Genomic DNA, 24,644 nt, shown 5'->3' on the forward strand with positions numbered 1-24,644 from the left:
CCAACCAACCAGTCAACGAACACAAACAACAGTAATAACAACCCCCATGAAATATAATAAGACAAGCAATATACAGATCAACCATAGAGCCCCTCACTCATTCCCTCATTCCCTCAGCCAGCGTTTACTACATACTATTGATAGTGTGGTAGGCCTGGGAGCCCAAGAAGACAGTTCTTCCTCACAAGAAGCTCACAGTTTCTTGGGAAAGAGATTTGAAAACAAATAGGGTTAATGAAATGAATAACACAGTGTAATCAGAGCTATGATAGAAACATCTGCTCAGTGCTGCTGAATTAGAGCTAGCTCTGACTTCTCAGTAATTCTCTTAGCAGAGACCATCCCCTTAGCAGAAGGGACAGCCTGTGCAAAGCCAGAGATGAAAGGCATATGTGCGCAGTCCCTAACTCTGGCATGCTGTTGTGCATGCTAAGGCTGGATAGCAGACAGACACTATCTACTCAAGGCAATATACTGAGTTAGAATTGCCGTAAGCACAACATCAAACCTACTGTCTCTAAGATTTGAGAATCTCGAAGCTAAAAGTGCTAGGGAAAGCTGTGTGAACAGCATCTTGCCCTGCTGCCTTACAGCCCAACTCCAGACCCTGTTACTTGATCAGATCTGCTTCAGTAGATGCCAAGAGGATAGATAGTGAGATGGCTACCCATGAAAGGCTCAGCGTCTGGAGATGACAGGTCCAGCTAGGATAAAGAGCTGCCTCTTGAGTCAGGTGTACAGCTGATGTTGCTGTTTGTTTTTTCTTTCCTTGAGCAGCAGCCTCATTGGGAAGATCTGAAAACCTTAAAATTACATTACCAGAGCTGGAGAGATGGCTCAGCCATTAGCAGCATTTATGGTGCTTGCAGAGTACCAGAGTTTAGCTCCCAGCACCCGCATCAGGTAGTTCACAACTACTTGTAACTCCAGCTTCAGGGAATTTGATCCAACTCTCTGGCCTCTGTGGGTACCTCCACGCATGACACACACCTGAGCACGAACGCACTCACGTAAACACACACTCACATATGCAAGATTAAACATTAAAAAATTAGATTACCACCTGAAGTTTAAAAGAACCCCATCCTAAATAAAATAATAAAAGGGGTTGGCAGACCATTCCAATCCAATCAAAGTTTGTCTAGCTCTTAAGCAAATATGATCAAAGCAACTGACAAACTGTCACGGAATCTGCCCGATCTCTCTCTTTGGCTTTGCCTGTCTTCTCTAGCTCCTGAACTCTCTTCTCTCTCCTCCTCTCATGGGCTCTGAGTCCATTCCTAGCGTACTAACAGGCCCAGAACTCTTGGTCTGCAGCCACCCTGGGTTCACTGAGCAAAGCCAAGTTGCCTGACTCCACCTCCTGGTGGCCTGATGATCAAGCTTCATGGAGGTAAGGTATTCTCTAACTACCCAGTGGGTCTTCTAGACACAGGGTGGAAAACAGGAACAGGATATCGACTGTGGATCAAGAAGGGAAATCAAGGAAATATTTTACGTGTAGCCTTTCCTTCTATTCTCTCTCTAGTCCTTTGGAAAAACAGAAATTAGAGACGTGGGTAAGGAAGTAAGGAAGTCCACCATAACTTTTTGAAAATAATTAAGACAAACATTATACAAAGTTTACCTCTTTATTAATATAACTTTATTATCTTTAGATGAAAAATGATTAGTTATAACATTTTTTTCATACTATAGGTCTTGGTATGTTATATTAACAGCAGAGGTGCAGTTAAACATTTTAAACAATTGCTTTTGTGTATTTTGTGTACATGTGTGTGTGTGCATACCATAGCACATGTGTGGAAGTCAGATGACAATCTGCAGGATTAGGATCACTCCTTCCGCCATGTGGATCTTGGGGACTGAATTTGGACCATCAAGCTTGGAGGCAAGCATTTTTACCTCCTAAGCCATCTCAGCAGTCCAGTTAAACATTTTAAATAAATACCTTAAAACTAAAGGAAGTTAGTCTTCTAAACTTTAGTGTTGTCAGAGAGACAAAAGAAAACATCAATTTACTGTAAGAAAGTTGAGTTCCCACTAAAACCCATCAAGGAATCCCAATACATAGATATGGATGCTGAGTGGGTCAAGAGCTCAGAGGTACAGATTTAGGATTTACTTGTGTGAGGCTGACCATGAAGTCATGAAATTACTCACTTGTACAGGGCTAGAAGATGGCCAGAGAAGACAGGAGAGAAAGGGGAATGGGCCAAAGGATAGATTTTCAGGAGTGTGGAGACCAAGAGTAGCTCTTAAAGAGCAAGAGATTCAGCCGAGCGGTGGAGGCACACGCCTTTAATCCCAGCACTTGGGAGGCAGAGGCAGGCAGATTTCTGAGTTCGAGAGTTCGAGGCTAGCCTGATCTACAGAGTGAGTTCCAGGACAGCCAGGGCTACACAGAGAAACCCTGTCTCGAAAAACCAAAAACAACAACAACAACAAAAGAGCAGAGATTCAGATAAGCCACTTCCAACATATTCCCTAAGTCCCTACCACGATGAGGTAATGTGTTAGGCATAAGAATACAGGAAGAACCAAAGGACAGTGAAGTAGTTAAAGCAATGCAGCAGCTTTCCTCACTTATTTTCTCTATAATTATTGTTTTGTTTTTCTTTTTTTTAATAAAAAAATTGTATTTACTTAGAAGCATTCAGAATGTCAACAAAACAGCCGCAATTTTTTTTTTTGCAATTACAGAGTGGTATTCAGTTAACAGAACAATTATCTTTGTATAAGCTGCATCAGAGACAACTGAAGATGGAAAAAAACCCAAAAATAAAACCAAAAGAAAAGAAAAACAAAAACCAAACTACTGTCCCCATATATAACTAGTTTGTGCTGTGCACCAACAAGAACCTGCTTTAAATTTCCATGCCAATTTACAACCCCCAGACTGTACCAGGCAAGGTTAGTGGCTATTGAAAATACCACCTGGACAGGGCTATCTAAAGACACATTCGGTAGTGTGTTAACTATACAAAAAAGACACTGTACAGTTTAAAAACAAATCTTACACAGCCTTACATTTCAATTTTTTTCTTTAAAAGGAGTGAGTTGTGTGCAGGGGGGTTAAATGCTTTATAGACAAGAAAAAAACTGCACTAGAACCAACTTATTCATCATCAGCAGCATCTTCTTCATCTTCATCTTCCTCTTCTTCCTCCTCTTCCTCATCTTCTTCATCTTCCTCATCATCTTCCTCTTCCTTCTTTTTCTTGCTCTTTTCAGCCTTGACTACCCCCTTTTTCGCTGCATCAGGTTTTCCTTTAGCTCTGTAGGCAGCAATATCCTTCCTTCTCATACTTCTCCTTCAGCTTGGCAGCCTTTTTCTCGTAGGGCTGCTTGTCATCCACTGCAGTGTTGTTCACATCTCTCCTAGCTTCTTTGCAACATCACCAATGGATAAGCCAGGATGTTTGCCTTTGATTTTTGGGTGGTACTCAGAACAGAACAAGAAGAAGGCTGAAGGAGGCCTCTTGGGTGTATTGGGGTCCTTGAACTTCTTTTTGGTCTCCCCTTTGGGAGGGATGTAGGTTTTTATTTCTCTTTCATAACGAGCCTTGTCAGCCTTTGCCATATCTTCAAATTTCCCCTTTTCTTTAGCAGATATAGTCTTCCACCTCTCTGAGCACTTCTTGGAGAACTCTGAGAAGTTGACAGAAGCATCTGGGTGCTTCTTCTTGTGCTTCTCCCGGTAGGTTTGCACAAAGAATGCACATGAGGGCACTTTGCCTCTTAGCTTCTTAGTATCTCCTTTGCCCATGTTTAGTTGATTTTCCTCTGAGAGGCACAGAGTCGCCCAGCGCCCGTCGGGCTCTCGCTTGCCCCGACGCTGCCTCTATGGAGCTCAATGTACTGCAATGGCTGTGAGAGCGGGAGCCAGATGCCTGTTTTGTTTTTTCAAGTCAGGGTTTTGCTGTGTAGCCCTGGATGTCCAGGAATTTGATTTGTGGACCAGGCTGGCCTTGAATGTACAGAGATTTGCCTGCCTCTGCCTCCACAGTGCTGGGATTAAAGGTGTTCACCACCACCACTAGGTTATAATTGTTTTTTAGAGTGTGTATGTGTGTGTGAGTGTCCACGGAGGACAGAAGACTGATTCCTTGAAGCTGGAATTACAGAGATTTGTGAGTTCTGGGATCTGAATTCTAGTCCTCTGAGGTAGCAGAAAATGCTCTTAACCATGGAGTAGCCTTTCCAGCCCCTTTCTTTGTAATTCTTATCTATATCAATGAACTGTGTCTACCTGCCATCTCTCCATTTCTTTTGCTTTTTGTTTAAAATGTATGTGCCAGACTTTGTCTGTCTCTCCTTCCTTCCTTCCTTCCTTCCTTCCTTCCTTCCTTCCTTCCTTCCTTCCTTCCTTCCTTCCTTCTTTCCTGACAGGGTCTTTCTCAGCTCTCACTATCTTGGAATTTGATATGTGGACCAGGCTGGCCTCAAATTCACCATGTTTCTTTAATGACTTCTGGGCCATGATTTGTTCTACAAGGCATCTCACGGTGATCTTTAGCAGTTGTTCCTATTGTTTGCTTCCAGATTCATGAGAGACTCTGGTTTGCATAGTCATCTTTTGCATTAGGTAACAGTTGGGGTTGCTGGACAGCCTATGAAATGGTCCAGAAGTCCATCTGTGGTCGGGAAAGGAAATGAATGGAAGACGTTGAATAGAAATCTTAATTTAAAAAGTCAAGTGTGCAAAGAATAACATATAGACTTGTTTATAACTATTCTGTATATAAATATTGACCTTGAGTCTCCCTTCCTATGGGCTGCAAAGTAACTTAATTTATATTCTTTGAGAAATGGCACCCACAGAGAGTGTGATTATACAGACACATGTGAGTGCATGTGTGTGTGTGTGCATGTGTGTGCATGTGCATGCTCACACAGAGGCTAGAAGAAGGACGCTGGATGTCCTGCTTTCGTTACTTATCTTGTCAAGGTGGTGTAGTACACTGAAATCCATCCTCCACCACCACCACTCTCTCCTAAACACATGTACACATGTACACACATGCATATCTTTCCCTAAATGTACCGAAATGTTAAAGTGCCGGTGAAAATTAAGCTTTTGTTTTTGAATGTGAAATAATAAAGACAATTATAAAAACAATTTATGATTTCCCCTTCAAAAGAACCTCTCATTCTTTGTAAAGTCAAAACTGTAAGGAGGAAACCATGTGTGCTGGCAAGTGCCTGTAATCCTAGCACTCAGATGGAAACAGGCAGGAAGCTTTTGAGTTTGAGAGAAGCCTGGGCTATAATTTGAGATCCTGTCCCAAACAAACAAACAGCTCAAGGAGAATGAAAATGACAGGAAAAACAAAAGGCAAAATGCCAGACAACCCTTTTACGATGAAGCTAGAGACTTTAAGAAGCTTGGGTACTAGCTTAGGAAAGACTACAGAATACAGTAAAGGCCAAACAAAATGTGTGAGGGACAAGGAATGCAAACCTTGCATAAAGAGAGAGTAACACCATTTCCAAAGGAGGTGCCTCATCCCACGAGGCAACAAAGGACCATGGGAACAGACTAGCTGCATTCCTAGATCCACAGTCAAAGATCTAAGACAGAGAGGAAGGCAGAGTCCACCTGGCGGGAGGGAGAGCTGAGGCCACACAATAGACCAAGTGGCAGACTGTACTGGTGGGGAGAGCTCATACGCATGTTGTTTCACAAAGAAACATGGACCTGCCTCCATGAAATAGCTGAGTCTGAAAGAACTCACCTCACTCAAAAATATTTGAAGAAACAGAGAAGCTGGGCTGGAGAGAGGGCTCAGTGCCTAACTGGTGAGCCCCAGGACAATGACATGCTGTCTCAAAGAAGGTAGACTGCATTCCTGAGGATCACACCCAACCCTCATCCCCCGACCCCCATACACACAAATAAAAAGGTAGTGGCAATTATAAAATAAGGAAGGGATAAAGGTTTTCAGACAAATAAAGAGCGCCACAGCATCGGAGAATGTGAACAAGGAAATGGAGGACAGCAGGCTCTCCAATGCCTGCCCAGTGGGTGTTTCCGGAAAAGAAACTGAAAGCCTGCTGTGGTGGCTCATACCTGTTAACCCCAGCCCCTAGTCAGGAGGCTTGCTGCTGACACCTGATACTGTGGAAGGCAGGCGCTAGGACAGAGCTGGCCCTGGGTGCTTATGAGCAGCTCCATGGGTGCTGAGACAGAAACAATTTTTGGTGGCTCTTTGTCAAGTAATAGCATGTCTTGTGTAGCATATAACACGGCATTCTTTTTTTTTATTGTTTCATTTTTTTAGATTATGTTATTTATATGAGTACACTGTAGCTGTCTTCAGACACACCAGAAGAGGGCATCAGATCTCTTTACAGATGTTTGTGAGCCACCATGTGGTTGCTGGAATTGAACTCAGGACCTCTGGAAGAGCAGTCGGTGCTCTTAACCGCTGAGCCATCTCTCCAGCCCATGGCATTCTTGTTTAGTATAAAAATTCAGGCTCTGGAATCAATTACCTTCTATTTAAAAAAGCTAAGATAACATTCATACAGCAAATTATTTTAAAGCGTACACTCCAGTAGCATTTCATATGTTTACAATGTATAGTGGCCACCTCTTTTTCTAAAATGTTATTCCCAGAGGTAATCTCTTTTCCACTAAGCAGTCACCCCCACTTTTCCTTCTCCCATGTACCCTAGAAAGCACTAATTTTTCTGTCTTTTATGGATTTACCTAAGCTGGATATTTTATATAAACAAAACCATAAAATATGTGATCTTTTGTATGGGCTTGATTATTTGATCTGGGATTATTTTGTGGTGCTGGCAACTGAATTCAAGATCTTACTAATTCTAGGCAAGAACCCTAATCACTGAGCAATACTCTCAGTCCACCATAATGATACAGTGTGTGTAACTGGATATGTGTATGTGTATATTTGAGTATACATAGGCATACATGTATGTACGTGTGTATGCGAGTATACAGATGCTTAAGTGTGGCTGTGGAGACCAGTGGAGGCGGTTTGGTGCCATCCTTCCATTGTTCTCTGCCTTATTCCCTGAGACGGGGTCTCCCACTGCTTTCTGGCTAGCCTGGTGGCCAGCAAGCCCCACAGATATCCCGTCTCCTCCCTTGCCAACACCGAGGTTACAGGAATACATAGTCATACTCGGTTTTTTATGTTGTTGCAACAAATTTGAACTCAAGTCTACATACTTGCATACTACATACATACTACATACTCACGCAACAAGCACGCTTAACTGAGCCATTCTTCAGCCCATAGTTTGTTGTTGTTTGTTTTTAATTTTTGTTTAGTTTTGTTTTTTTGAGACAGGGTCTCACTAAATAGCTCTACATGGCTGTCTTGGAACTCACTTTGTAGACCAGGCAGGCCTCTAACTCAGGATCCTCTTGCCTCTGCTTCCTGGGTACTGGGATTAAAGATGTGTGCCACTGCCACCCAGCTCTGTTTAACTTTTTGAGGAAGTACAAAAATGTTGGCCACACTATTTTACATGCTCATTAGCAATGCTCTTTATAAAATGTGTATAAATGTTTTATTGCATATTTGTCTGTACCTCATGTGTGATTGGCCACTGGAGCCAGAAGAAGGCATGAGACCCCTGGAACTGGAATTTTAGACAGTTGTGAGCAGCCATGTGGATGCTGACAAGGAACCTGAGCTCTCTGGAAAAGCAGCAAATGCTTTTAACCTCTGAGTCCTCTCTCCCACCTCCAGCAATGTACCTTTTAAAGTCATATCAACTCTAGTGTGAAATCATATTTCATTGTGAGATATAATGAGAAAAATAAAGCCAAAAATCCCAGGTTTTCTTTTTTTTTTCCTAATGACTGAAGGTATGAGACAGTTCCTCAAGTGTTGACCACCCCTCAAGTGTTAGCCACCCGTCTGCATTCTTTGGACAAATGTCTATTCAGGTTCTCTGTCCATTAAGAAACAGCTGTTAATCTTCTTTGTGTTGTGAGAGTCCTTTTATCTTGGATTCTAAACCCTAAGAGTACTAGATTTACAAATCATTTTTTCCTTTATGTAATTTGTTTTTTATGTTGTAAAAGGGAAACTAAAATTTTGTTTTTCTTTCTTTCTTTATATTTTATTTTGGTCTTTTTTTCTTTTTTCCCAAAGAAAGTTTCTCTGTTGTAGTCTTGGCTATCCTGGAACTACCTCTGTGGACCAGACTGGCCCTGAACTCAGACATCCGCCTGCCTCTGCCTCCCAATGGTAGGACTAAAGGCATGCAGCACCACCACCACCAAGCTTCATTTTTTATTTTACTTTTTAAAAAAGAGTTAGTTATTTTATGTATGCGAGTACATTGTCACTCTCTTCAGACACACCAGAAGAAGGCATCAGATCCCATTATAGATGGTTGTGAGCCACCATGTGGTTGCTGGGAATTGAACTTAGGACTTCGGGAAGAGCACCCAGTGCTCTTAACCACTGAGCCATCTCTTCAGCCCTATTTTTTATTTGTAAAATATTTAAATTTTATGTGTATGAGTATTTTCCTGTACACATGTATGTGGACTATGTGCACACCTGATGCCCACATAGGTCAGAAGAAGACATAGGATCCCCCGAAAGTAAAGTTACAAAGGATTGGGAGCCACTATGTATGTTCTAGGAAACAAACTCAGGTCCTCTGCAAAGTAGCAAGTGCTCTCAACTACTGAGCTATTTCTCCAGAACCTATTTATTTTTAAGATAAGGCTCACCATGTAAGTTGGACTAGATGGTCTACATAGTAACCAGTTATATTACAGGCCAGCTATAGATATACAGTGAGACCCTGTCTCAACTGCTAGGGATCTGGGTAGTTTTCTGGTCTGAAACTCATAGCTAGCCAATGGTGATGACCAATTAGTCCTCCTGTCTCTACCTCCTGAAAGCTATGACTATAGGCATGGGCTACCACACCCAAGCAACATCTGTGCTTCTGCTATCAGTTTCTAAATCCTCTCTCCCTCAACTCCTGCCCCATCATACAAGATTTCTCTGTGCAGCCTTGGCTGTCCTGGAACTTGCTCAGGACCAGGCTGACCGAGAACTCAGAGATCTACCTGCCTCTGCCTCCTGAGTGCTGGGACTAACTAAAGACATGTGACACTACCACTTGGCTTCTCTTAATTATGACAATGGTTTCTTCTTAATTATAACAATGGTTTCTATTACGAATTGATTGATGTTCCAGGGCTGGCGAGATAGCTCCTGGATTAAGAGAGCTTACTGCTCTTGCAGAGGACCTGCCCATATAAGTGGTTCAATGCTGGCTGCAAACTCCAGTTCTAAGAAAGCCTGTGTCCTCTTGGGTTCTTGAATACATGTAGTGTACATAAAAAAAGGAGGACAAGACATACATATACATAAACAACCCTTACCAAAAAAATTTCAAAAACTAAAGAGTCAAAATTTCTTGTTACGCTAGGTTTCTTACTACATATTACCTACTACATGTAATCCCTGATGGTCATTGTTCATATGGAAACACTGGAGCCAGTCAGGGCTGTTTGACTTTGGAGAGACACCTTGCTTCCAGGAAAGCCTAAAGGGCATTTAAGATGCTCCTGCAAACACCAGGCCTTGCAAAAAGGTTGGGGTAAAAGCCTTCCTTACTTGGCTATATGACCCAGGCAAGACAGTACTTGAAGGGCTATTTCACCTCAGAGCAGATGAGGAAGCCTAGGCTGAGCCTCAGAGGGTCAGCCACACCAGGCCTAGACCTAGACAGTATCATGCAGGGGTGTGGTGCCACTCACTGGTGGCTGCCAGTCGTCTCCCTTCCTAGTCTGTTTTCTTACTTACCTGGCTTCATTATCAGGAGAATGCTAACTTCATATAAAGGGTCAACAAGTACCACCTCATTTTCTGGGTAAATTTGAGAAGAATTAATATTAATCTGCTAACTGTTAGATAGAATTAACCAGTCCTGGGTTTAACTTTGTTGAAGGTCTTTGTTTTTTGTTTGTTTGTTTGTTTTGTTTGGGGTTTGTTTGTTTGTTTTTTGTTTTTTTTTGAGACAGGGTTTCTCTGTGTAGCCCTGGCTGTCCTGGAACTCACTCTGTAGACCAGTCTGGCCTCGAACTCAGAAATCTGCCTGCCTCTGCCTCCCAAGTGCTGGGATCAAAGGTGTGTGCCACAACTGCCCGGCCTTGTTGAAGTTTTTAATTTATCATTTAAAAATTTATTTTCTTGTTATAGAGATGTTCAGGTTTTCTATGTCTTCTTGAGTTAGTTTTGGTGGCTAATGTGTTTCTAGAACCATCCCTGTTTGTAATCTAGATAAATTGTACATAGTAGTGTCATAAGATTTTTATTTATGTGAGGCTTGTAATAAGACCATTTCAAATCTTAGTGATTTGCCTCTTCTTCTTTTATAATTTAACTAGTCAGTTCCGTAGGTGCTCTACCCACTGAAAGCATTGCTTTTATTTTAGGCACAGACTAGTCACGGGCAATGCTCCTGCCTCAACATCTTAAATGTGAGATTACCAACATACACGATCACGCTTGTCAAAGTCAACAAGCTCCACACTGGGTTTTGTTGGTTTTTCTGTTCTCTGTGGCTCTCACCCTGACTGATTTCTTCCTTCTGCTAGCTTTGAATATAGTCTGTTTAGTTTGTGCTTTCTCACTTGATCAGTAAGGGAAAAGTAGGCAATGTATTGTCGATTTATTTATGTGTTTACTCACTAACTTAGTCTCATGATGCTGAAGGATCAAACCCAGGGTCTGGAGCATGCTGGGCATCACTGACTTGTGCTCCAAGCCCATTTAAGAGCTTACAGACTGGATCCTTTCATGTTGTTCATGCTGGGCTAAAACTCCCAGGCTGCAGCAATCCTGTCTCAGATTCCCAGGCAGCTGGGATACAGGCACATGTCAGGATACAGAGCTCTCTGTCCTCATTTTCTAAGTTTGCTGTCAATGCTGCTGGTCCTAGGATTGAGCCAAGGTCCTTTTTGTGTGAGGCAAATGTCCTGCTGCTGAGAGGCCTCCTATTTTAGTTTCCCATGTCAGTGTTTACAGAGCGACATTTCCCAGACAGTGCTGCTCTTAGCATATTCTGTAAGGTTTGGCATGCTGTATTTTTTTTAACTCATTTACCTAAAAGTATTTAATAATGTTACTGCTTTGACCCTCTGGGTGATTAAGAATATGCTGTTTAATTTTTACAGATTTGTGAAGTTCCCATTTTGCTTGTTACTGCTTTCTAGCTCCATTCTGCAGTATCTAAGAAGACACGTTGTCTTAGTCACTGTTCTATTACTGTGAAGAGTTGCCATTTTCATGACAACTCTTATCAAGTAAGGCATTTAACTGGGGCTTGCTTACATTCAGAGGCTTAGTTCACTATTGTCATGGCAGGAAGCATGGCAGCACACAGGCAGATGTGGTGCTAGAGAAGTAGCTGAGAGTTCTGTATCCAGATCTGCAGGCAGCCTAGCTTGGCTCCCTGAAACCTCAAAGCCCAACCCCAGTGACACACTTTCTCCAACAAGGCCACACCTCCTAACTGCTATCAAATAGCACCTCCCTAATGATCAAATCTGTGAGCCTATCCAGCCCATTCTTACTCAAACCACCACCACACACTTCATAAGACTTTAATCCTTTCAAAAATACTGAGACTTGTTTTATGACTTAACATATGGTCTGTCTTAGCGAATGTTCCATGCACATTTGAGGACAGTGTGTATTCTGATGTCAATGGGATCATCAATGTGTGCACAGGATTCCCAGACACAGCATTTCTAGGTGTGTGTGCTACAAAGAAGATGAAAATAACTAATGAAACAGGAACCTGAAGTAAAAATTTCAATGCATAATTGGAGAAGATTGGTAAAGAGAGGAATGTGCAACAAAATATGTGTCTTTGATTATTTTCTTCTCCGGCTTTCAGCCTGTATTAAAACTTGAAATAGTGTCACAGACTATGATGTTGGAAAACATTAAAATACACTGTGTTGTTTTCTTTTTTAAATTTTATTTTTATTTTATTTTACTTATTTTAAATGATGTGTATATGGGTTTGTCCAAATGAGTGCAGTTCCTATGAAGGCCAGAAAAAGGTGTTGGATTTTCTGAAATAAGAGTTATAGGCCATTTTGAGCCACTCGATGTGGGTGCTGGATGTTGTGGGAGCTGGAAACTGAATATGGGTCCCCTTAACTGCGGAGCCATCTCTCCAGCGTCTATTGCATTCTTTTCAAAGAAGTGATTATGGTGCTTTAGCTGAATCAATTCTCGGCTCCTTTAGGAATGGAGTCTATATCCTTGTGTACTGAAATAGACAGTAAAAGAACTTTAACTAAACTATTCTCTCCCAAAGGTATCTTCTAGGCCCCCTTCCAACTTTGAATCAGGCAACTATGTTGAAGTGAGTGATCCAACCGCCCACTTACCCTCAAAAGTGGTGATACAAGATATTACCACGGATCTACACTGCCCGCTGTGTAACGATTGGTTCCGTGATCCGCTGATGCTGGCCTGTGGCCACAACTTCTGCCAAACCTGTATTCAAAACTACTGGAAAATGCAAGCAAAGGAAACGTTCTGTCCTGAGTGTAAGATGCTATGCCAGTATAGCAACTGTACATTCAACCTTGTACTGGAGAAGCTGGTAGAGAAGATTAAGAAGTTACCTGTGCTCAAGGGCCATCCACAGTGCCCAGAGCACGGAGAGAACCTGAAATTGTTCAGTAAGCCAGAAGGGAAAATGATCTGCTTCCAGTGCAAGGATGCACGGATGTCTATGGGGCAGTCTAAGGACTTCCTGCAAATCTCTGAAGCTGTCCGTTTCTTTACGGTGTGTGAGCCCTGGGTCTTGAGAAATCCCTTAGGAAAATTCTTTTGGAGGGCTTCTTCCTTCTGACCTAGTAATCCCTTTTTTTCAAATAATGAGAAAGCTCAGAGTCCTCAGAAATACACTATACCTTGGAAACTTATTTCTCTAGAGATGCTATGTAGAAGAAAGGAGCTGTAAAGGAGCTATGGGTGACTCCTTCAGTCATACTGGTAAACCATGAACAGATAGGCTAGTGTTCCTGTTACAAAAGTTTCAAATGAGTACAGCATGAGATACAGTACATGGGAATGCACTACTGAGAGCTAAGGTTGTCACATTTGTGATTCCTAAGTATTGAGGATTTCTGAGATGGTCAGGGGATGCACAATAAAGAGAAGGCGTGGGACTAGAGCTGGGACATCATTTGGATTTGGAAGGGCGGAAGGAAAACAGAAGCATTCCAGCAGGTGTCCAGGGTGAGCACTATAGCCAGGGTGGAACTGGAGAGCTCCAGTAGCCTCCTCTGACAAGATGGCAGAACTTAACTGCTTCTGTTTCTTGTTTACTTACCACTTTTGTTTTGGTGGCGTTGGGGACTGAACTCGGGTGTAGTCTACACAAAACAAGCACTATGCCATTGAGCCACATCCTCAGCCCTGCCCACAATTCTCAATGGACAAGAACATGACACAGTGGAAAGGAAAGATAGTTTATAGCAAGAGCTTCCTTGAGAGGACATAGACTTCTTAGAGACAAACGAGAGAAGTCCAGAGAGTAGAAGGGACTCTGTCTTAGTTTGAGTTTTGTTGCTGTGAACAGACACCATGACCACGGCAACTCTAATAAAGGAAAACATTTAACAGAGGCCAGCTTACAGTTTCAGAAGTTTAGTCCATTATCATCATAATGGAAAGCATGGCAGTGTCCAGGCAGATACAGCGCAGGAAGAGCTGGAAAGTTCTCCATCTTGATCCTTAGGCAGCAAGGAGAGATTATCCCACTGGGCATGGCTTAAGCATATAAGAGACTTCAAAGCCTGCCTTCCCAGTGACACACTTCTTCCCACAAGCCCACGTCTACTCCAACTAGGACATACTTCCTAATAGTGCCACTCCCTATGTGCCAAACATTCAAATGCACAAGTCTATGGGGCCATACCTGTTCCGACCATCACAGAGTCCAAAGAAGGAACACCTCAAAGCTTATTTATTTCCGGACACACTGGGTCCTTCCCACTGCCCTTCCACGTGACAGATTCTTTCCTTCCACAGTGTGGGTTCTGGAGACTGAACTCAGGTTGATAAGCTTAGCAGTGATTGCCTTCACCCACAGAGCCTTCTTACTCATCCCAGCAACAAGCTAACTTTAAACATGATAGTTCCTCATGTTAAAATTTCTCTTTTCAAACAAACACTGGTATGCCTTCTATGCCCTGGCAGAATTTCTTCTGGAGCCAGGACTGGACTTCTCATCTTGTCATTTGTTTAGCCTGTCCTGTTCCACACCTACTTCCTTGTGCTGTTATGAGCACAGTTCTTGTCCTGTTCGACAGATATCACTTTGTGCTATAGGCATGAGTGTGCATGCACATAGAGGCCACAGGAAAATTTTAGGGTGTTTCTCAAGCAGTTGCCCACCTTATTTTTTTATTTATTTGTTTATTTTGAGATAGGACTTCTCACAAACACCTGGAATTACAGATTAGGCTAGACCAGCAATCTGGTCAGTAAGTCCCAAGGATCTGTCTCTATCTCCCCAGCTCTGAACTTAAGTGTGAGCCACTATGCCTAGCCCTTTACATAAGTGTTGGGGATCAAACTGAGGTTTGTGTGGCAGGCACTTTACTCCTGAGCCATCTCTCCGGCCCCCAGACATGTGCTTTATGTGCTTCTATTTTCCAAATTGCTGTGGGTTAATTCTATTTGATATTTGTAGGAGGAGCTTGCTATCTATCAGAGCCAACTTCAGACAACCCTGAAGGAGCTGCAGTCTCTCAGAACAATGCAGAAAGATGCTATTTCTGCTTACAAGGTGAGGAGCAGGGTAAAGGGCTTATGAAGCATTGCTGGAATATACCCTTCCTGTAACTCCCGCTATATCGACACACTAAATGGTACCTGGGCTATAGAATGAGTGCTATTTCACTGCAGATAGGAAGAAATACATGGTGGAAAGGTTCCCAATAGTTGATCAGTTGAATAGATTACCTTTTGTCCTAACATGATGAGCCTTTTGATGGTCCAGTCACTAGGTGAATATTGTGGGATTTGGGTCTGCTTGGTCTTCCCTTTCATCTATGGCAAAATAAAGACTCTACCAGGTACCACTGATCCATGGATTCTCAGATTATATTCTCCCACATCTGATTAATCTTTCTAAACTGCTTCCAAAGTTCACAGAGCTGTTGATTACACATGCCTGCCCACTGTGGACTTCACAGGTGCTCCAAAAAAAGCACTAATAGTAAAGATTAGGTAAACCAGTCTCTAGGCTGGGAGCTAAGTTGGAAATTCTGGTCCTTCATTAATTACTCTATGTAGGAGAGCCATCTTTGGCATTTGGTATCTGGAAAAATATGTATCCTCAGGGAAAGAAAGACTGATAGAGTTACTGATGCATCCAGATAATTTTTTTTCTATTTCCTAGTTCAGCTACTATAGTCAATATTCATTCATTCATTCAACAAATACTTATTGAATGGGTCACTAAGATCCATTCCCACCCTAGAACCTGAGTGTGGGAGACACGTATTAAATGATGCCACCAATACCAATAAAATAACAATAGTTACTAGTACCATACGATAGGAAAATTCATCAACAAAGAGAAATCTAAGGGGAAAACCTGAAGAAAGCACATGAGCTGGAGATGTGCTCGGTTGGTAGAATACCTGCCTAGCATGCATGAGGCCCTGAAGTTTTATAGCCACCGTCACATAAACTAGACATGGCGGCACACACCTACAATCCCAGCACTCAGGAGGTAGAAGGAGGATCAAAGTTCAAGTCATGTTTGGCTACATATCTAATTTTAGGCTAGCCTGGGATACATAAGATCCGCTGTCAATTTTTTTTTTTTTTTTTTTTTTTTTTAGTTTTTTGAGACAAGGTTTCTCTGTGTAGCTCTGGCTGTCCTGGAACTCACTCTGTAGACCAGGCTAGCCTCAAACTCTCAAACTAAGAAATCTGCCTGCCTCTGCCTCCCAAGTGCTGGGATTAAAGGCGTGTGCTCCACCACCGCCTGGCCAAAAAATTTTTTGTCTTTTGTTTTTTTGAGGAGTATAGGATGAGTAAGTTAATGAAATGAACCATGTGAGGGAATATGAAAGAAGGGTCCTAGAGAAGAGTGTTGAAGGGAGAGGGAAAGATATATGGAAAAGTCCAGAAACAGGATGTTAGAAAAAGTCCAATAAAGCTAGGGCACAGCAGGCAAGATGATACTTAAGAGGCAGAAGTGACCCAATCATTCAGGTCCTTGTATGGAAGAAATGAAGTATTTTTAACTTGATCCTGTGACATGAAAAATAAAGATCTGTAAGCACTACACAGTTTCATCTCGTTTTGAAAATGTCTGATGGCTGTGTGGAAAATGGCTTTGAGAGACAATGACAGGACCATATGGTTCAAAAACTGTTACAGGTCAAGAGCAAAGGTACTTGATTAGCCGAAAGAGGCAGTGTATATACAGAGCTAAACAAGAACACATGGTATAGGGAGGAAATGATATAGACACGGTGACTGATTAAATATGAGGAGTGGACAGCGATATCAGATAGCATTTGGGTTGAGAAGTCTGGAGCTCAAAAGGAGAAAAGCTGTCAGCATTAGACAGTATCTAAAACTTTGGCAGGAAGGATATTGCCTACAAAGTGTAGAATGAGCTTAGGACAGAAAACCAACTAATTTCAATATTTAAAGCTTGTTTAGAAGAAGGAGAACCAATTAGACTGGGAAATCATGGGAAAGGTGAAAAGGAACTGGAAACACATGGGTTGGAAGAAGGATGGAGGTCAGGCTACCTTAGGAGTGTGGTGATGGTTGCCCATGGAATCTAAGCTACGTAAGCTAAGCCATGAAGACAGAAGCATATGAACAGAAACAGAGACAGTCAATGATTATAAACTGATTAGTTTCTTGAAACAGGGTCTGTCTCTCCATGTAGCTCTGGCAGCCCTGGAACTTACTTTGCAAGCCAGGCTAGCCTCAAACTCATACAGATCTACCTGCCTGCCTCTGTCTCAAGTGCTGGGATTAGAGCCAAGCACCACCATGCCCAGGCTTACCACAAACTTTCATTGAGATTCAACAGAACTGCAAACAAAAAGTCATTTTGGAAATGATTCATTTTCTGGGAATGATGAAATTCTGTGTGATGTTGAAAATGCGTGGTGAGAGCTGAATCATTAGAAATGAAGAAAATGAGGAGCTGAGAAACCAGGATATAGATAATTCACCAGGGAAGAAGCTGTGGACACACACACACACACACACACACACACACACACAAGCTGCAAGTGCAGCAACTTTCAATTTTAGTGCTTTGTACATTGTTGATAGATTGTTTCTTTTATGTGGTCCTAGCAAAAGGAGTAGTTTTGATTTTAAGAGGATAGGTTTTCCTAGTCTTACAGTGTCATTTGGAAGATACTGATTTGCCAGTCTAGGAAAGTATTGTTAGTATTCATTTTAGAATGTTTGATTGACTTCACCACATTATTTAACAGAGCACAGATTATCATTCAAATACTGGGGGAAAAAAAACCTGAAAATAAAACCTCTCGTCCTATACCATTCAACTAGCTGGGAAAGAAGGAATGGGCCTCCCAAAGGGCTTTGTTTAGTAGGATTGAATGTTGATGCTAAGCAGCCATTTGTGTGAAATTTCCCAACGTATGTAGTGTGGTGTAAGCCCCTATCCCCAAATGCTAGTCTCAGTAGTAATCCTGGTGATGATTATGGAGGTTTCCAGGACAACAAGATACAACTGCAACAAAACCTTTCCTTGGAGTTTCTAAAGCTGCATCAGTTTTTGCACAACAAAGAAAAGGACATTCTAAATGACCTCCGGGATGAGGGGAAAGTCTTGAATGAAGAGATGGAGGTGAATCTGAACCAGATCCAGGAGCAATGTCTCCTTGCCAAAGACATGCTGGCGAACATTCAGGCACGGATGGAACAGCAGAACTCCTTCGACTTCCTCACAGTGAGATTCTGAACCTAACTGATTAAGGGTACACTGGGAATGTGGGATGGAAGGAAAGCAAATCTTAACCAAGCCCAACCAACCTAACCATATCCTACCCTACCCTACCCTACCCTACCCTACCCTACCCTACCCTACCCAACCCAACCCAAGCCAACTCAACACAACCCAAGCCAACACAACCCAACACAACCCAAGCCAACTCAACACAACTAACTGGAGTACCTTTTAGGTCCTTTGGGGAAAAGTAGGCTGCTTTTACTTTATGTTCAGTGGAAAGCTTTGCTTTCATCTTCCTACAAAACATGATAGTACAATTTCACTAATAATGCTACATGGATCAATATTTTCTAACTTTCCCATAAAGAACATAGAAGCTTTATTTTTCAAAAATATGTCTCTTATAGCATTTGTTGAGTTTTGGCCTTGCAGAAATTATAAACTGAACTATCTAAAAAGCTTTTTGTCAAACTTTGCTACCTGAAGTCTCACTTCTAGAATGACATTGGTGATCACTTCAGCACTCAGAAGTTTAGTTACCCTTGGCCCTGGGATCACTTCTGATCTTTCTTGTTGGAGTATTTGAAAGCACTCACTTTTAAAAAGTTGACCTTAACTAGCTCTTCTCTTGTTGCCTATGAGTGTTGGAATTACTGAAAATCAGAAGGTTAGCAAATGAAAAGTCAGTTTATCATGGGTTAGACTAGGATACTGATTAGCAAAGCCTGGGGTGGATGAAAACTGTTGTTGGCGATGGACTGGGGACCATCAGTACAGGAAGCTGGTATTGATGATCAAACCTGGATGGTTATCAGTATAGCCAGAGAGACGTCTAGAGATGATGTACAGGCATCTGACTCCTATATTTCTTCTTTTCTCTTTTAGGACATCACAAATCTCATCGAGAGGTAAGTGTTTCTCCATGGTACTCCATCCCCCTCCTTCCACCCTTAGAGGATGTCTAAAAATAAACTATTTGTGTGTCCCTTACAGCATGGAAAAAGGAATGAAGACACTTGTACCCAGACAGCTTATCTCCAAAAAGCTGAGCCTTGGTCGATTCAAAGGTCCTATCCAGTATATCATCTGGAAGGAAATGCAGTCTGTTCTCTCTCCAGGTATAGTGGGAAGGAGCTATTGATTCCTGTGGTCCCTAATCTGTATTTCATCTGTGGCTAGAGTTAGCTCTTTAGTTTGAGACAGGAGGGAGATAGACTTGGACAGAGTGTAGTCAAAATTTTTTTTCCTTTTTTCCTGCTGCTATGATTTAAGAATATATGTCTTTGAACTAATAATACATAAAAGTCTGATATTAGAATTACTCCTAAGCCTATGATTTTGTTTGATCTATAATGTGTGGAACTAGCCACAATTTTATCTTGTTTTGCTACATCAGCTGCATAAATACTTGCAAATATCAAAGGACTGAACAGGACGAAATAACACAAGTGGTATTATTTCAAGAAAAATAAATAATAATCTAGATAAGGTGTGTATAAAAATAAGAATTTATATAGCTTTTACAGAATTCATATAGATAATATTATTGTTTGTGCCGGGCAGTGGTGTCGCACGCCTTTAATCCCAGCACTTGGGAGACAGAGGCAGGCAGATTTCTGAGTTCGAGGCCAGCCTGGTCTACAGAGTGAGTTCCAGGACAGCCAGGACTACACAGAGAAACCCTGTCTCAAAAAACCAAAAAAAAAAATTATTGTTTGTTATTAACTTAATTAAAATCACAAATATATCCCTATTACATTTTCCTTGTGACTGAAAGAACCGACTTCACTGAAGTATAATTAATAGAGCAGAATCTGAAATTTTTACCTAAATATACTCAGTGTACAAGCTGATGTAAATATCTCTGTAATCAAGATAAAGATTGCTGGGCGGTGGTGGTGCACACCTTTAACCCCAGCACTTGGGAGAGGCAGGTGGATTTCTGAGTTCAAGAGTTCTCGAGGCTAGACTGGTCTACAGAGTGAGTTCCAGGACAGCCAGGGCTACACAGAGAAACTCGGTCTTGAAAAACCAAACAAACAAACAAAAAAAGATAGAGATACATGGGGGCTGGAGAGTTGGCTTAGCACTGAACAAACACAAGGGCCTGAGTTTGAATCCATAGTGCCTACATAAAAAGCCAGGCATGGCATCATACAACTGTAGCTCCAGCACTGGGAATGATGTTGGGGAAAAACATAGTTTTTACAAGGCCTACTGGCTGTCACTCAGACAGTCTGGCTGAGTGAATTCCAGATTCAGTGAGAAACCTGTCTCAAAAAAATAAGATGGAGAATGGTGAGGAAGATACTTAAAGTAGATCTCTGATCTCCACATGCACATGTATGGGCATACCTGTACACACACACACACACACACACACACACACACAGACAACACAAACACACACACACAGACAACATACACACAGATATACAAAGACACTCACACACAGACAACACAAACATACACACAAAGACACACACACACAGACAACACAAACACACACACAGACAACATACACACAGACATACAAAGACACACACACACAGACAACATACTCACAGACATACAAAGACACACACACACACTTCAAAGTTTCCACAAGTCTTTCTGCAATTAGTTCTTTCTGTATAGCTCCAGCCCTTACTGCTTGCTAATCTCCTTTATTTCACTTTTGATGCATCTTTTCAAACTTTTGATTTAATGTAGATCAACACATTACAGTATTGTGCGTCTAGACTTTTGTACAAAGCACAGTGCTTCCTTTGATTCACCTCTGATGCACATGGCAATAATTTTGTTTAATGGATATATCACAATGTGTTTATCTATTCTCCAACTGATGGACATTTGGGTAGATTACACTTCAGGGCTATTATAAATAAAGTTGTATGAATCTGTTTACAGATCTTTGAGGCGAAGACTTAGTGGTGGAGTTTAAGATGTGCATTTAATTTTATAAGAAACTGTCAATGCTTTTTCTTCCTCAAATGGAGGAATCGTTTCACGTTTCCTCCTGCAATGAATGATGAGACCATTTTCTACATTCCTGACAAAACCTGATATTGTCAATCTTTCTAATTATAACTATTTAAGCTTAAATATAGTAACATTTCATCCTTTTGTTTTGTTTTGTTTTTCGAGACAAGGTTTCTCTGTGTAGCCCTGGCTGTCCTGGAACTCACTCTGTAGACCAGGCTGGCCTCAAACTCAGAAATCCGCCTGCCTCTGCCTCCCAAGTGCTGGGATTAAAGGCATGTGCCACCACCGCCCAGCTTCATCATTTTTTAAATGTATACCTCTCTAATGTCCAATCCCGTTGAAAAATCTCTCCATGTGCTTCTCTGCCATTCTTCGTTGGTGAGATATATTTAATCTTTTGACCACATTTTTGTTGACTATTTTAACATTAAATTATAAATGGACAAATCCTTTATTAGCCATGCTTGTCAAAAAGAATTTAAAGAAACAAAACAGTGTGTTTGTGTATGAATTTGTTTTCCTGAGTATGGCTTTCAACAGAGGCCAGAGAAAGGTATTGTTTCCCCTGGTTCTGAAGACACAGGCAGTTGTAAGTTGTCTGACATGGGTGCTGGGTCAGAGCTCCTCTGCAAGAGAAGTACTATGTGCTCTTAAGTTCTGAGTCATCTTTCCAGCCACAGGTTGCTTTGCTTTTTTTTGTTGTTGTTGTTTTTGTTTTTGGATATAGAATCTCATGTAGCCCAGGCTGGCCAAGAGTTCTTATATGGCCAAGGGTGATCTTGAGCCCCTGATCTTGTTGTTTCCACCTCCCAGGTGTTAGGATTATAGGCATACACCTGACTTAAAACATTAAACAGCAGCAGCAACATCAGCAAAATCAGGATCGAATTATATTGCTCAGGCTGGCCTTGAACTTAGGATCTTTCTGCTTCAATTTACTGAGTGCCAGAATTACAGGTGTGTATTACTGCTCCAATTGATTTTAATTGTGTGTATTTATAGAATACAATATGATATCCAATGCACATATGCAATATATAAAAATTAAACCATAGTAAATGAATTTATATCCCCGCAAACATTTATCACTTCTCTGTGTTGAAAACTTTTGAGCTCTTTCAGTTGTTTAAAAATATATAATAAAACCTGTAGCTGGGCAGTGGTGGCACACACCTTTAATCCCAGTACTTGGGAGGCAGAGACAGGTGGATTTCTGAGTTCCAGAGTTCGAGGCCAGCCTGGTCTACAGAGTGAGTTCCAGGACAGCCAAAGCTACACAGAGAAACCCTGTCTCGAAAAACCAAAAAAAAAAAAAAAAAAAGAAAGAAAGAAAGAAAGAAAGAAAGAAAGAAAGAAAGAAAGAGGAAAAAAGAAAAACCGAGGGAAAAAATAAAAAAACAAAAAAACAAAAAATCCTGTGGCTGTAGCTCAGTAAGACAGCACTGGCCTAATATGTATAAAGCCCTGGGTCCAGGCTTTAGCACTGCCAACAAAAGGAAAACAAATCACTGAAACATATATGCACATCTATATAATAAATGATTGCAGGTTATGATTACCATATTGTGCTATAAAACTCTGAAATTAACATCTATCTCCTTGTACTCTGGTACCTGTTATCCAGTATCCTTCTACCTCATCCCTCCCTAACCTTGCCAGACTCCAATGATCACTAGTCTATTTATATAAGGCAAACTTTCTTAGCTTCTATATATTAAAAAAAACTTCATCTGTCATGGAATTCTATTAATGTAGACTACAATATAAATTTATTACTTACAAACGTGAAATTAAAGATTCTTTACAAAGTACAAGCCTGTTTTTATCTCATTTGTTTATTTGCTTATTTATTCATTCATTCATTCATTCATTCATTCATTCATTCAGATTTTTGAGATAGTGCTGTCCTGGAACTTGCTCTGTAGACCAGGCTGGCCTCAAACTCAGAGATCCACCTGGCTTTGCCTCCCGAGTGTTGGGATTAAAGGTGTGTGGCAAGCCTGGTTTTATAATTACCAGATTCAACTTACTTTGTTAGGTTTCCATAAACCTTTCTTTTTTTTTTTTTTTTTTTTTTTTGGTTTTTCGAGACAGGGTTTCTCCGTGTAGCCCTGGCTGTCCTGGAACTCACTTTGTAGACCAGGCTGGCCGCGAACTCAGAAATCCACCTGTCTCTGCCTCCCAAGTGCTGGGATTAAAGGCGTGCGCCACCACTGCCTGGCCCATAAACATTTCTAAATGTTTACTTTCGGTGTCTGTATTCTCTTGCTGCAGGCTGGTAAACACATAATCTGTGGACTACATTCTGAAGAGCAGTGGCATACACCACTCTAGAGCACCAATGTCTCACTGCATGTTAAACCAAATAGAATCTCTGCCACGTATCTCAGTCTCACCTAGCTCTAACAGACAGCCTTTCCCACACAAGCATTTCATCTACCTTCTCCCTTCTCTGTTTACCCAAAGTGAACATCTCACATGTTTGTATCCCAATTGAGACACTCTCCTTTGTAAGATTTCCTAGGACAACCTCACCTAATTTCTACACTTTGGGTATTGGTAAAGGTTCACATTATTTATATTGTTTCCTTCAATAGAATATAAATTATTTTAGTGCAAAGTCTGATCTCATCCTAAATATAAAAATGTCTAGAAATAGCGAAATGGGTACCAGGCAATAGAAAGTATATGGGACCCTTCGTGGTTAAGGGTTTAAATATATGGGGAGAGAAAAGCACTATAGTAGTATTTCTTACTGTGGAAAATTACATTCACCTGTTTTCTTCTCTTCCCTGCTCTTCCCTCTTTTCTCCTCATTTTCTTACCAGGCCCATCTCAATTAACTCTGGATCCTAAAACAGCTCACCCCAATCTGGTGCTATCCAAAAGCCGGACCAGTGTGTGTCACGGAGATGTTAAGCAGGTAATGCCTGATGATCCAGAGAGGTTTGATTCAAGTGTGGCTGTACTGGGCTCAAAAGGCTTCACCTCTGGAAAGTGGTACTGGGAAATAGAAGTAGGAAAGAAGACAAAATGGACAATTGGAGTCGTCAGAGAGTCCATCATTCGGAAGGGGAGCTGCCCTCTGACTCCAGAGCAAGGATTCTGGCTTCTAAGACTAAGGAACCAAACGGATCTAAAGGCCCTGGATTTGCCCTCATGTAGTCTGAACCTAGGTGATCTCAAGAGGGTGGGCGTGTACCTGGATTATGAGGGAGGGCAAGTGTCCTTCTATAATGCTACGACCATGGCCCATCTTTACACCTTTAGTAGTCTTTTCCTAGAGAAACTTTTCCCCTACTTGTGCCCCTGCCTTAATGACGGTGGGGAGAATAAAGAACCATTGCACATCGTTCATCCACAGTAATTAAGTTATACTATTGTATAAATTCAGGGCGTTATTAAAGTATTGAAATAGTTTACCAATTTCACTGGATTCTCTTTCCAATTTATGGGGAACTCTGAAATAATGGAAGCAGGATTCACACAGACTGACTTACATTTCAGTTTCTTACACAGACTTTCCTGGAGCCATTCAAGATAACATTCTGCTTCTCTGGGGTCTTCTAAGACACAACAGTACCCTGAGTATAGTCCTCATGTCTTGTTTCTGGAGCAAAGTGCAACTTGATTCTGTGATGCTGGCTGCCAGCATGATTTTA

The 24,644-nt window shown here is 41.4% G+C and overlaps 1 protein-coding gene across 1 annotated transcript; it reads left to right on the forward strand.

The window, feature by feature from the left end:
* Nucleotides 1-1,197: 1,197 nt before the first annotated feature.
* Nucleotides 1,198-24,413, forward strand: Trim69 (tripartite motif containing 69). Its single transcript, XM_028784981.1, has 7 exons — nucleotides 1,198-1,393; nucleotides 12,340-12,816; nucleotides 14,731-14,826; nucleotides 17,764-17,997; nucleotides 18,883-18,905; nucleotides 18,991-19,115; nucleotides 23,811-24,413. The coding sequence occupies exons 1-7, from the start codon at nucleotides 1,388-1,390 to the stop codon at nucleotides 24,347-24,349; spliced, it is 1,500 nt and encodes a 499-aa protein (XP_028640814.1). The 5' UTR covers nucleotides 1,198-1,387; the 3' UTR covers nucleotides 24,350-24,413.
* The last annotated feature ends 231 nt before the right edge of the window (nucleotides 24,414-24,644 follow it).

This window comes from Grammomys surdaster, unplaced genomic scaffold (assembly GCF_004785775.1).
Source record: "Grammomys surdaster isolate TR1022 unplaced genomic scaffold, NIH_TR_1.0 124988, whole genome shotgun sequence".
Lineage (NCBI taxonomy): Eukaryota > Metazoa > Chordata > Mammalia > Rodentia > Muridae > Grammomys > Grammomys surdaster.

What these genes read in the sequence shown, in the direction of transcription:
- Trim69 (XM_028784981.1), top strand. An exon ending in ATGCTATTTCTGCTTACAAG is followed by an intron (nt 14,827 to 17,763) that starts GTGAGGAGCAGG and finishes GGAGGTTTCCAG; the next exon opens with GACAACAAGATACAACTGCA. An exon ending in ATCACAAATCTCATCGAGAG is followed by an intron (nt 18,906 to 18,990) that starts GTAAGTGTTTCT and finishes TGTCCCTTACAG; the next exon opens with CATGGAAAAAGGAATGAAGA.